This window comes from Haliotis cracherodii, unplaced genomic scaffold (genome assembly GCF_022045235.1).
Source record: "Haliotis cracherodii isolate W230 unplaced genomic scaffold, xgHalCrac1.p SCAF_8, whole genome shotgun sequence".
In the NCBI taxonomy this organism is placed as follows: domain Eukaryota; kingdom Metazoa; phylum Mollusca; class Gastropoda; order Lepetellida; family Haliotidae; genus Haliotis; species Haliotis cracherodii.
Window position 1 is genome coordinate 56496830 of NW_027266341.1, and position 12745 is coordinate 56509574.

The 12745-nt window shown below is 40.4% G+C and overlaps 1 protein-coding gene across 1 annotated transcript in view; it reads right to left on the reverse strand.

The window, feature by feature from the left end:
• LOC139450498 (transcription factor ovo-like homolog lin-48) overlaps positions 1 to 12745 on the reverse strand; it is a 35061-nt gene that overhangs the window by 6635 nt on the left and 15681 nt on the right. The window contains exon 2 of the mRNA XM_071232220.1: positions 2748 to 3106. Coding sequence (XP_071088321.1) covers positions 2748 to 3106 — 359 coding nt within the window. The remainder of the gene's footprint in view (positions 1 to 2747; positions 3107 to 12745) is intronic.

Below are 12745 nucleotides of genomic sequence, written 5' to 3' on the forward strand. Positions count from 1 at the left end.
GTTGAAGAAGGGCACTTTGTTACAGACAACGAGCATGGAATGTTGTGCTGACAGTTGAAGAAGGGCACTTTGGTAAAGACAACGAGCAAGGAATGTTGTGCTGACAGTTGAAGAAGGGCACTTTGGTACAGACAACGAGCATGGAATGTTGTGCTGACAGTTGAAGAAGGGCACTTTGGTAAAGACAACGAGCAAGGAATGTTGTGCTGACAGTTGAAGAAGGGCACTTTGGTAAAGACAACGAGCATGGGGTATGGTGCTGACAGTTAAAGAAGGGCACTTTGGTAAAGACAACGAGGATGGGGTATGGTGCTGACAGTTAAAGAAGGGCACTTTGGTAAAGAAAAATGAGCATGGCATGTTGTGCTGACAGTTAAAGAAGGGCACTTTGGTTAAGACAACGAGCATGGAATGTTGTGCTGACAGTTAAAGAAGGGCACTTTGGTAAAGAAAAATGAGCATGGAATGTTGTGCTGACAGTTAAAGAAGGGCACTTTCGTTAAGACAACGAAGATGGGGTATGGTGCTGACAGTTGAAGAAGGGCACGTTGGTAAAGAAAAATTAGCATGGAATGTTGTGCTGACAGTTAAAGAAGGGCACGTTGGTAAAGACAACGAAGATGGGGTATGGTGCTGACAGTTGAAGAAGTTCACTTTGGTACAGACAACGAACATGGGGTATGGTTAAAGAAGGGCACTTTTGTAAAGACAACGAACATGGGGTATGGTGCTGACAGTTGAAGAAGTTCACTTTGGTAAAGACAACGAACATGGGGTATGATGCTGACAGTTGAAGAAGGGCACTTTGGTAAAGACAACGAACATGGGGTATGGTGCTGACAGTTGAAGAAGGGCACTTTGGTAAAGACAACGAACATGGGGTATTGTGCTGACAGTTGAAGAAGGTCACTTTGGTACAGACAACGAACATGGGGTATGGTGCTGACAGTTAAAGAAGGTCACTTTGGTAAAGACAACGAGCATGGAATGTTGTGCTGACAGTTGAAGAAGGGCACTTTGTTACAGACAACGAGCATGGAATGTTGTGCTGACAGTTGAAGAAGGGCACTTTGGTAAAGACAACGAGCAAGGAATGTTGTGCTGACAGTTGAAGAAGGGCACTTTGGTACAGACAACGAGCATGGGGTATGGTGCTGACAGTTAAAGAAGTGCACTTTGGTAAAGACAACGAGGATGGGGTATGGTGCTGACAGTTAAAGAAGGGCACTTTGGTAAAGACAACGAGCATGGAATGTTGTGCTGACAGTTAAAGAAGGGCACTTTGGTTAAGACAACGAGCATGGAATGTTGTGCTGACAGTTAAAGAAGGGCACTTTGGTAAAGAAAAATGAGCATGGAATGTTGTGCTGACAGTTAAAGAAGGGCACGTTGGTAAAGACAACGAAGACGGGGTATGGTGCTGACAGTTGAAGAAGTTCACTTTGGTAAAGACAACGAACATGGGGTATGGTTAAAGAAGGGCACTTTTGTAAAGACAACGAACATGGGGTATGGTGCTGGCAGTTGAAGAAGGGCACTTTGGTACAGACAACGAACATGGGGTATGGTGCTGACAGTTAAAGAAGGTCACTTTGGTAAAGACAACGAGCATGGAATGTTGTGCTGACAGTTGAAGAAGGGCACTTTGGTAAAGACAGCGAACATGGGGTATTGTGCTGACAGTTGAAGAAGGTCACTTTGGTAAAGACAACGAACATGGGGTATGATGCTGACAGTTGAAGAAGGGCACTTTGGTAAAGTGTGAGTGAGTGAGTTGGGTTTAACGCCGCTTTTAACAGTATTCCAGTTTTATCACGGCGTGTCAGTTTAATTTGGGAGGAAAGCCCGAAGTGATGCAGGTCTAAGACGTTTACCACTTCGGTGAAACCCACGAGCACGGGTATCGTGCTGACAAACCTAGAAACATAATCGGGACGAACCGGGATTCGATCCCACAATCACAGGTTTCTGGCATGCCCAAGGGACGCAACTCTGCACAGCGAATTGCGGCGCCTTAGACGACTGGGCCACCCATGCCCCCTGGAATGGTGCTGGCAGAGCCAGGGCAGACGAATCTGAGATTCGAACCCACCATCGGATGATCCTTCACAGTTTGCGTGAAGCGACACTGATGTTGCCTTTTTAACCTTGCAGCCATATTACGGCGGTAACCAAGAAGAGGTTTAACATAAATTCTAATGTAGGTTCTATGTTTGATGAACTCAACAACTTCTGGGACGTCAACTTCTGTTCCAAAACTATGTTTTCTGTACAGTGTATAATGTGAGTGAGACAGTTGGATTCATCGCCAGTTTGAAAAGTACAGTAAACTACGGTTATAACGAACTCAAAGGGACCACTAATTTTAGTTCGTTATAACCGTAGTTCGCTATAAACAATTATACAGCATATATACAACAAAAGGGACTAAAAAATAAGTTCGTTATATTGGTCAGTTCGTTATAAGCGTGTTCGTTATAACCGTAGTTTACTGTATTTTATTTACGGCGTGTCAGCTTGACATGGGAGTAAAACCCCGAAGGAATGCAGGTCTAAGACAATTGCCACTTTAATAAAACCCACAAGAACGGGAGCTGACATCACCAGGGCGAATCTGGGATTCGAAGTCTGGATGACAGGTCCCTGAGGGACGCAACTTCGCACAGTGTATATATCACGAATTTCTCAGGCGATTTGGCACACATGCCTCAAGCACACATCAAGGACATAATGAATGTAGGCGCTACCTGTATTACTGGGGTTGGTGACGTGACGATGCTGTGTTCCGCTGTGTTGTCGTGGTTGTAGTAGTGGTGCGGCACATGTTGTAGGTGGGGTGGCGGAGGGTGGAGATATGGACTGTAATAACACGGGTATGCGGGTGGGGAGGTGCTGAATGACCCGGGGAGTGGTCCGTGGGGTGAGGTCACAATAGGATATGATGGCAGATATGACGAACGATCTGGAGAATGGGATCTGGGGGGATACAGGTGATGTGGAGATATTTGCTTTTCGTCACGGAAACAGGAATCTGTTACCAAGGAGAGCTCCAAGTGATTGTTGTTGGGATCACGTGGTACCGGTGTATTGAGAAGAACATCTTCATCTGCAAGTATAATGGAGTGAGTGAGTAAATGGTGAGTTAAGCCGTATCAAAGCTACAACCAAGAAGACCTGGCACTCCAGCCTAGGCAATGCAAACCATAGATGCAAAATCGTACCTACTCCGCAAACTCCGCTTATACTATCCGACATCTACAGGTCGCTAATACATAGCTACGATCCCTTCTGCAGTAATATTCTAGTCCGATGATGACGTTGCACCAGAATTCAAAAGCTTGGTCACAGTACACATTACAGAATACCCTCTCGTTCCAATACCATATGTTTTGTCTGAAAGTATGCCATGGATGGATGGATGGATGAATGAATCAATGGGTGGATTGATGGGTGGATGATCAATGGACGGGTTGATAGGTGAATGGATCGATGAGTAGATTGATGGTTGGATGATCAATGGACGGGTTGATAGATGGATGGATGGATGGATGGATGATCAATGGATGGATGGATGGATGTATGGATGGATGGATGGATGGATGGATGGATGGATGGATGGATACACCTGGTCAATATCAGACTGTGGGTGGTAAAGAATATGTTTTTCTTTCAAAAGGCGTCACTGTTTGGGTTTTTTAAAGATTTACATCACGCTATTTTTTCAGTCATACAAGTATGTGTTACGACTTTAATCGTTCCACTAATCTAAATCAAGCATTTATCATATACCGCAGATGGCCATTAAACAGGCATAGCCTATTATCCTCCCGGATAAAGTTGATTTTCTGATAATAGGATGTGTGGTAACCTGTTAACTCATATGTGTCCGCCAGGTCGCATATCACATCGTTGTCTGAGTGTCATCATTTTTTACGTGCTACAGAATTGTATGCTTTCATATGCATAAAAATGCTCTAATAACAGATCCTGAAAAAGATACTGGGTTCTTGTTTTTTTGTGTCTGTAGTCTTCACATGAATGATTTATTTGTGTCGTCGTTTAGTGTATGTTTTTTTTACGTTTATTCTCGAAATCTAGAGAAACAATAATTTACCAAGACGCCCTCATTAATAAAGATTGTCACATGGATGATATTTGTCGCCCACTTCATTGCTAAATGGAGTGGCGTGAACAAGCATCATATGCACCTGCAATTAGAGATTGATTACCTTCCTTCTAAGGGAGTCAAAATGACGGACATCAATGTATGCAGGTGCACACCGTAAAATTACCTTCACTACCCAACAACGCATACAGTCACTCCATCCCAGCCACCTCCTGTGACTGTATCGCGAACTTCCCACACCATCACATCATCACAGTCACATCTTCCCGAGGCGCAGCCATTTTGTTTGAAGCAAATGCAGGTGCTATGAGAAGTGGAATCTGATTGGTCAGTAGGGGGGAAATAGAAGGGACATAACTTGTAATAACCACTTCTGGCGCTACGATCGAGCCCAGTAATTTCAGCCAAGTTCGCAAGGGTGGAAAGTTGACTTTTACAGTCAATTTCACTCCCTTGCCTCGGAGTGATGCATAATCAAGACAAGTCGTCATCTCCACGCATCCTCATCACCAACTATCCACCCCGTTGCCTCCTCTCCTCTCATCAACCACACCACGTCCACCTCACCCCCATCTCACCACCAACTATCCTCCCCGTTACCTCCACTCCTCTCAACAACAACCCAACGTCCACCTCACCACCAACTATCCATCCCGTCACCTTTATTCAACTTCACCACCACCCAAACAATTTCACTCGACTTAAGCACCACTTCACAACACTGCAAACACGAAAACGTCGTTTTTTTCTGTATATGGTCATTGGACGGAAAAACGACGATATTTGGACCTTTTCAAACCATCGTTTTTCCGTCCAAATAACGTCGTTATTTGACATCGGAATTTACTGGGAGAGAACGATAGCGTTAAGCTCCTCCCTTTCTTGATTGACATTGTCAATCAAGCAACAGCGTCTACCGGTATTTCTACTTCTCAGATTTCATTGGTCAGTCCCCGCGTGTTAGATTACAGGCCCGCGTTTGATGCTGCACTCGAAGCGCTTAGCGGAAGTACTGAAATCAATCGTTCTGCGCATGCGGATTACTTAATGCCTTGACCAAATTTTCCGTTCTGTGCATGCGCGATTTCGCGTATTGTTTCCTAGATTTAATGTCACCACTATTTGACAATGGTTCATAAACACAGTCACGTGAAGGTTCGGAATCGTAACGAGTAACTCCATTTAAATTGAAGATCCCCAGTGATATGGGAGATTCCAAGATGAGTTGTTGAAGAACTTTACATTGTATTCCGGCCGATTGTTCTTGCATTTACTTATAAGTCAGGAAAATGGACTTAAAAGGGGAGTTGTTTAATGTAATTATTTTAATTATTAAATGTTGCCTATACACTAATCTGGACGAACTTCTCATTGTTCTGTTTATGTCATCCTATATACTATTAGTATGTTACCGTTCTAAAGTCAACCGCTCACATAACATTATATTGTTCATAGTATCAAAGTTTAATCAACACTATCAAGAGCAGCGATTTGAACCACTGAAACACCCAAACACAAGGCTGTTATCAAGCGCTAGTGCAGACGTGATGCATTGTAAAAACTGTATCGTGATGTCTTCAGAAATACAATTATACTACGAGATAGTACGGCTAACGCTGACTCACCGGTGGAACAAAGACAATATCGCTAATACAGATATAACGTATTTGAATGTTAATACTAAAGACAAACAATCATTATTTTTGCAGTGACGATATAACACGTATACACGTTTATTGTTAACTTTCATCAGTTTTGCTCTTTATTTTAATAACTTTGTTTTCACATAAATATGTAGCAATACCCGACAAGCATGTAATACATAATTATGGGGCAGTTTTCAATCTTGTACTGACTTACTCTGGTGTTAATGAGCGAAGTTTATTGGCTTGTGTGTAAAACCCCGTTTTTCTGGTAATCCTATTATTACTTAGTTTATTTCTATCTAATGACACCCTGTACTCTGGATCATGGCTCCGTGACTATCCATAACAATTAAGATGAACATTCAGTTCAAGTAAATGAATGAGTTTGTTTTGACGCACAGTCAGTCAAAAAACCAATGCTGTGAGGTTTGATAACACACTTCTACCAGGTCCAACATCGTGGATCCTCATTTTTCTGCCTAAAGAGAATCATAGTTCATATGCTAATCCATCTGCGAATACCCTCCATTCAAGATGACCTTACTTGTTGCTAAATCTATCATCTATCCCCCCAATCTCACCCCCACGCCCCCCCCCCCCCCCCCACACGCCCCCCCCCCCCCCCACACACACACGCACGCAAACACGCACACACGCACGCACGCACGCACGCACGCACACACACACACACACACACACACAAACAACTGACCTAAATAACCTGGACGGGAAATACTGCTGATAGCCTCTGGTCAACTCAGCCGCGCCACCGCAGAATGTTCGTTCAACTCTGCAGGGGGCATTCTCAGTGGCTTCAAACGCGCTGAAATGTTTTCGCCTTGCATCCACAGATGGTGGACAAGTGAAATCGTATGAAATTTGGCTATTTTAGGTCCTATCTCTTTTTTGATTACCCAATAAAGTCAATTCATAGTTACACGGTTGTGAAGAAGCTTACAACTTTATAAGACTTATTCATCTCATTCCAAAAAAGCTACTCGCGCTCACATAAAGTTGTAGTTATTATGTCACTGTTTTATTTCTTTAAAAATATATTACATGTTCAACAATAACAATTAAGATGAACATTCAATTTCCGATATAAGTAAATGAATAAGTGTGTTTTACGCCACAATCAGTCAAAGACCAACGTTGTCCGGTCTGATGACACACAATCTACCAGCTAGCACATTGTGTACACCCTATCCTCATTGAAGTCTCCACTGTGGGTATTCCTGGGGACGAAAAGGCCCCATGTACCTAGGAATTTCATCAATACATTTATGCGCGGCATTCTCTGCCTAAAGAAGATCATATAGTTAACATGCTAATCCAACTCGAACTACCATCCCGCTCAAGATAAATGTTTTATGTAACACCCAACAGGCCCACATTTACGCACGCACGCACGCACGCACACACATATTTGGATTTACCAATCCCTGAATTGAGAAGACGTGCGTTACGAAGCTCCTCCAAGTCATCATCAATATCCGTATATGTCTGTGATATCATTACCCATCCAAAGCCGAATATACATTTATTGTGTTTTCTTGACAACAAATGTTATAATTGGGATAACACTTTCTGAGTAAAGTACAGATTCTCGTACTTTATGGGTTGAGTCCCGTCCAAAAATGTTAGTCCAGATGACGTATACTTTGTGTACTCCTCTGACAAGAGAAAAATGGCACGGCTTCTATGACCGAAAGCTTTGAACCAACAATGCCTTTAAGAAAGTGGTCAACAGTAACACACATTATATTTGGATACCACTTTCTCAGTAAACTACATATTTTAGGGTGGAGATAATAGACGTTGATGGTTCATTATCAATGAACAAATTAAAGCCAAAACTTAACTTATGAATGATTGGTAATGGGAAATGGACAATGGGCAAACGGGAGGCGGGGTAATCAGCGCCATGCCAGTTATCTGTTGGCTTCCCTTGTTGCGTTCCCTTCTTTGCTATCTTTTTACTTTTGTTGTTCTTACAGGTACAAATATATGTTCTCTGCCTCATAGCATTTAATAATATGCACCTGATGAAGGAGAAAGTATATATTCCGAAACGCAGTGTTCCTCCATTGACATCCATAAATATTTTTCCTTGTGTGTATCAGTTCTTAATGCCCTTCAAAGACTCAATCTAGCTTTGTTTTTAAATGTGGTGATATTTGCGTAGAATATAATATGGTCATGCCTATATACATTTGGGTCTTTGTCTACATAAGCATTTAGACATACAATTTAGAGCTAAGGACATTGCTATTTCTGCAGGCATGAAGTACACGTCATAGCAAGCTGTGATCTTTATTCATACTTTAGATATTCGTAATGGAGATCTGTAACTGAAGTTTACCGTAATCTTCCGCAACTCTCACCTCCTGACCAGTTGAACGTCTTAGTGCATTCAGATGCCATTGTAAAATTCCAGGCTGCCCCTCTTTCTGTGATGTTTTGACGGATGAAATCTATTGCGTTATAATAATCTCTGTTTGCTGATATATAATATGTACATGTTGTAAAATATTTACGATATTTTAAACGTGTAATTCGATGCATATGCAATGCAATGTGAACATAAGTGCGGATGCACGAAGGCGGTTATAGTCATAGTTATACTGCGATGGATGTAGGGGAATGGTAGGGGTGTGTATGTATGTATGAAAGCACGAATACCGATACATGAGGGCGGATATAGTTATAGATCGATGGATGTTGGGGAATGGTGGGAGGATGGATTATGTATGAAAGCATGCGCATGGATCCATGATGGCTGACGTAGACATAATGGTGGGGAAAGAAGAATGTGATGTGTGTGTGTGTGTGTGTGTGTGTGTCTGTGTGTCTGTGTGTGTGTGCGTGCGTGCATGCGTGCATGCGTTGTGATACGAGGGTTGGGGAACATGTTGTCAGATGATTGTGTGAGTAAGTTAAGTGGTTGAGGATGTGGCAAGTATGAGTATTGATACATGCAGACTTGGGGTTTGGGGACTGGGTGTGCCTGTACTGAGGTCTTTTGTTTCACTCACTTGTAGTGTTTTCTTTCACTCAAATACTGTTTTACGCATTTTAATGACTGAAACTGTAGTGACTCAAAGGTCATACTGGCCGGGCATTCAACATATCTACCCCAAATACATACGTAGCCATTTTTATGATGTACAATTATTCTTCTACCTCACACACACACACACGCACACGCACACGCACACGCACACACACATTAATTGTTTTATTAAATGTATCTTCGAGAGTCAGTAAGAAACTAGAAATAACTGCCTTTGTTCTGTAAACCTCACCAAGTTTCAGCTTTCGCCTCTTCCTTTGTGGACTGAGGTTTCACATTTGTAAAATGATCTCTCTTATCTGTCTGTACCATCAACTTAACTGCCCTCACCCCCTGCAGTTTTCCCGTCCCATATTGCCAAGCAGGTGACCCACAAGGAGGAATACCGCCCTCCCTCAGTCCAGTGATACTGTGCCTAGCACAATATGTTGGGGATACGTAGCCTTGCTGTGGGCAAACATTTTGTAACAATTTGGCAAACTTTGATATGTAAACAGCAAATATTATTCAGTTTTATTTCAACAAAAACGGAAAAAATCGGATCCTACTTATTTTGTGGATACCATAACAATAAATCAAGCCAATAGATCGTTTGAGCTGGCATGAATATAAAAAATAATTAGCAAGTCGATAGTCATAATTCCCTCTGTTGGTCCCACGTGAAATGTTCTTCATGAATAGAATAGATGGCTGATAGACGTTCGACCGAATAATATCATTTGCTTACTTCAACTGTTCATCTAATTTCCATGAATGTATGTTACATAGTTCATATGTTCATGGGCTTCTTCACTGAATGTACAGTGTGGAGGACTAATTCACTTGAGGATAAGTAACATAATGATGATAATTATGATAGTATTGCCATTATTATTCCTTCAGATTATTAAAAAAAAGTTATTTGTTTCATAGAGAGAAAGAGGTATGGAGATTGTGAGATTATTTTTAGCATCGGAATTGTTAACATAATTCTTAAAGATATTATGTTTTGTTTGTTTGTTGTTAAATGCTGCACTCAGCAACGTAAGGATATTAAAACATTACATTTAGGTTCAGTTGTATTTGTATATTTGTATCATTTTGCAAATGTTACAGAGACCTGATACGGGATATATAATAATGTATAGTCGCTATTCTTAAAGTAAGAATATGGTAGATTTATCAACCAGAAATATTGCACACAAGAGGATAATCATATTTCATGACACAATTCAACGTCGAAGTCAACGATATGTGTGTATGTTATTGCTACATGACACGGATACGTCATGATAAAGCTATTAGAAATTGGCATTTCATGATATAAGATAGCTACGCGATAAATCACAAAGAACAAAGAAGGAAGCGATATTTATTTCAAGATAAAACATTGTTCTATCATGACATCATTTATTGAAATTCGAACATGCACTCGCAACTTGAAAAGTAAAATTTGTAAATTTGACCTTATTTTTGAGAGGTATGTGTCTAGTGAGTTGTTCCCAATAAATGTTGCTGGAGAATCCGAAAGTGAGAGTGATATGACAATCGGTATTGGGGGAAAAGGTACATATGATTGACGAGAAAATTGTGAGAATATGCGGGACCATGGATTTATCTAGAATGGCCTCTGTCGGATTCTATTAAAGGAATCATCATTATTTAAGTACGGGTAAATATTGTTAAGCGTGTATATTTTCCTAATTTAACACCCTAAAAGAGGCTGTACGTAATGTTGATATCTCATATAGAAATAAACGAGTCTCGGTCGTTGTTTATCGTACAATAAACAACTCCCACTCGTCGTTTGTTTCTTAATTACATGACCATATACACTAACATTATATCTTTTCATGTTTATCGGTCAACAAAAGAGACATAAGCATTTCCATTATCATGAGAAACCCTTGCCAAAAGTAGCGCCAACTGCACCATTGCGACAACATCAGGAGCATCTTTCATGATTCATCATAATAAATGATGACATTGGATGCTCGCAAAAACGCGAGCTCATTCCGATCCACTAGTGGCACCCGCCACAAACACAACCAAAGGCAAGCCAATTTTTCACCCGAAAAGACAAAGAATTGCATCTGACATCATTTTTTTCATTGATACGTCAAACCTGGAAATGCCGTCTACACGTCCAACACAAAGCCCAAGCCAGGACCCAAATCCTTCAAACCCGGCCAAAGTTCTGTTAATTACATACATTTCCCCCTAACCTTAAATAATCTATACTAGTTCTGAAGTAAATCGTATTTACCCGTATGAATCGTCTTATGTTATCTATTGCCGATAAACAGAATATGCACACTTTCTGAAAGTACTGTGTGATAAGTCACGCACCAAACCTATGCTCTCGATATACATGCTGCTCTTACTTAAAAAAGAATATTGGGTTAACAAGATACGTATATTAAAGTACCATGCTTTCCTGATGTGCTCTCATTCTAATTTGAAATAATGGCATAAATAGTTACCACTCATCTTTCAATATTTTTCAAGGTTGGGTTAATCACGAACATATTTGAATATGTACAACATCTATACTTACTTATCTTTATACTTAAAGGCATCAGGTTTGTCTGTCATAAGACCCCGAAACAAATATGTCCAACACATCCCAATATTTGGCTCTTGGCTCCTTGTTCTTATATTTTATAAGTATTGTTTAAACAACTGTATTTTTCTGTAAAATATGTTCATTTCAGAAATTAGATGTTATTCTAGCATCAGGTCTGTGGTACGTTTACTGCATCAGCATTACATTAAAACGATATTACATTATATAAATCCATACAGAGGAAATGCTTAACATTTATCTTTTAAGGAAGAGTGCAGGACGACTTGCTTTATACATATAAATGTGGACATATATGTATGGACATTTGGATGATACAGATATACCTCCTTAAAGCTAGTGTTCGTAGATGACTGTAGAAAATGGAATAATAATGTGAGTAATCGGGTTAATACCACGTTCAGCAAAATTTAGCCATATTGCGATATTGGTTTCCAACATACAAGACGGACCATGAAATTATGACTTGAATTTGGACCTGGCTTTCTGGTGTGATGTAACACCCCAGAATCTCCGGTAGAAAAAGGGCTCAAAGCACGAATTAAGATCACGAGATGATACTGATGTATGCATCTGGACATATATTTGCGTAGTATTACTACCTTAATTCATCAGTAAATATGTATTTTGCATAAAAGGATATTATAGGATCGACGCTGACATGCGCATATAACCTATTCACCAGTGCTGTAATATTTCATTTCTTCTGACACATATCGACACGAGAAATTATATTTAAATTTAAAAGGAGCCCAAGTGGGATAGAAATTTGAGTCTGAACCTGTTGAACAAGGCTTGTTTCATTTTGGGCTATAGCATTGCCGCAAGGCCTGGGCGGAAGGGAACACCTGTTTGCACCCATCAGATACCAATCACAACTTCTCTCTCCAAACGAAAACAAAATACGAAAAATGTCGGAAGTGTATCCTTCTAATTTTCTATTTAGATACATGTTTTAACTTTAAAGTAATTATATGTATCTCATGTATTATTGGTATCTGTGATGCTGGTACCGTTTTGTTGCCATTGTGTAGCTTTTGTGAAGTTATTATGAATATCAAATACATGCCTTGAAATATGGACTTGTGAAAGAACTCATCATTGAATCATTTGCATTTAAATTAATGTATATACCATTTACTTGGCGTGTATGGACATATTATCCATCTACTTATACACACTTATTATGGACATATACAGAATTTCATTGTACCTTATTATTTAAAAAAATACCCGTGAAGATCCGGGTTAGAATAGGCATTCCACAACCCATGCTTCTACGAAGGCGACTTGGCTCGCTGACTTGGTTGATGCATGTCATCGTATCCCAAATGCGT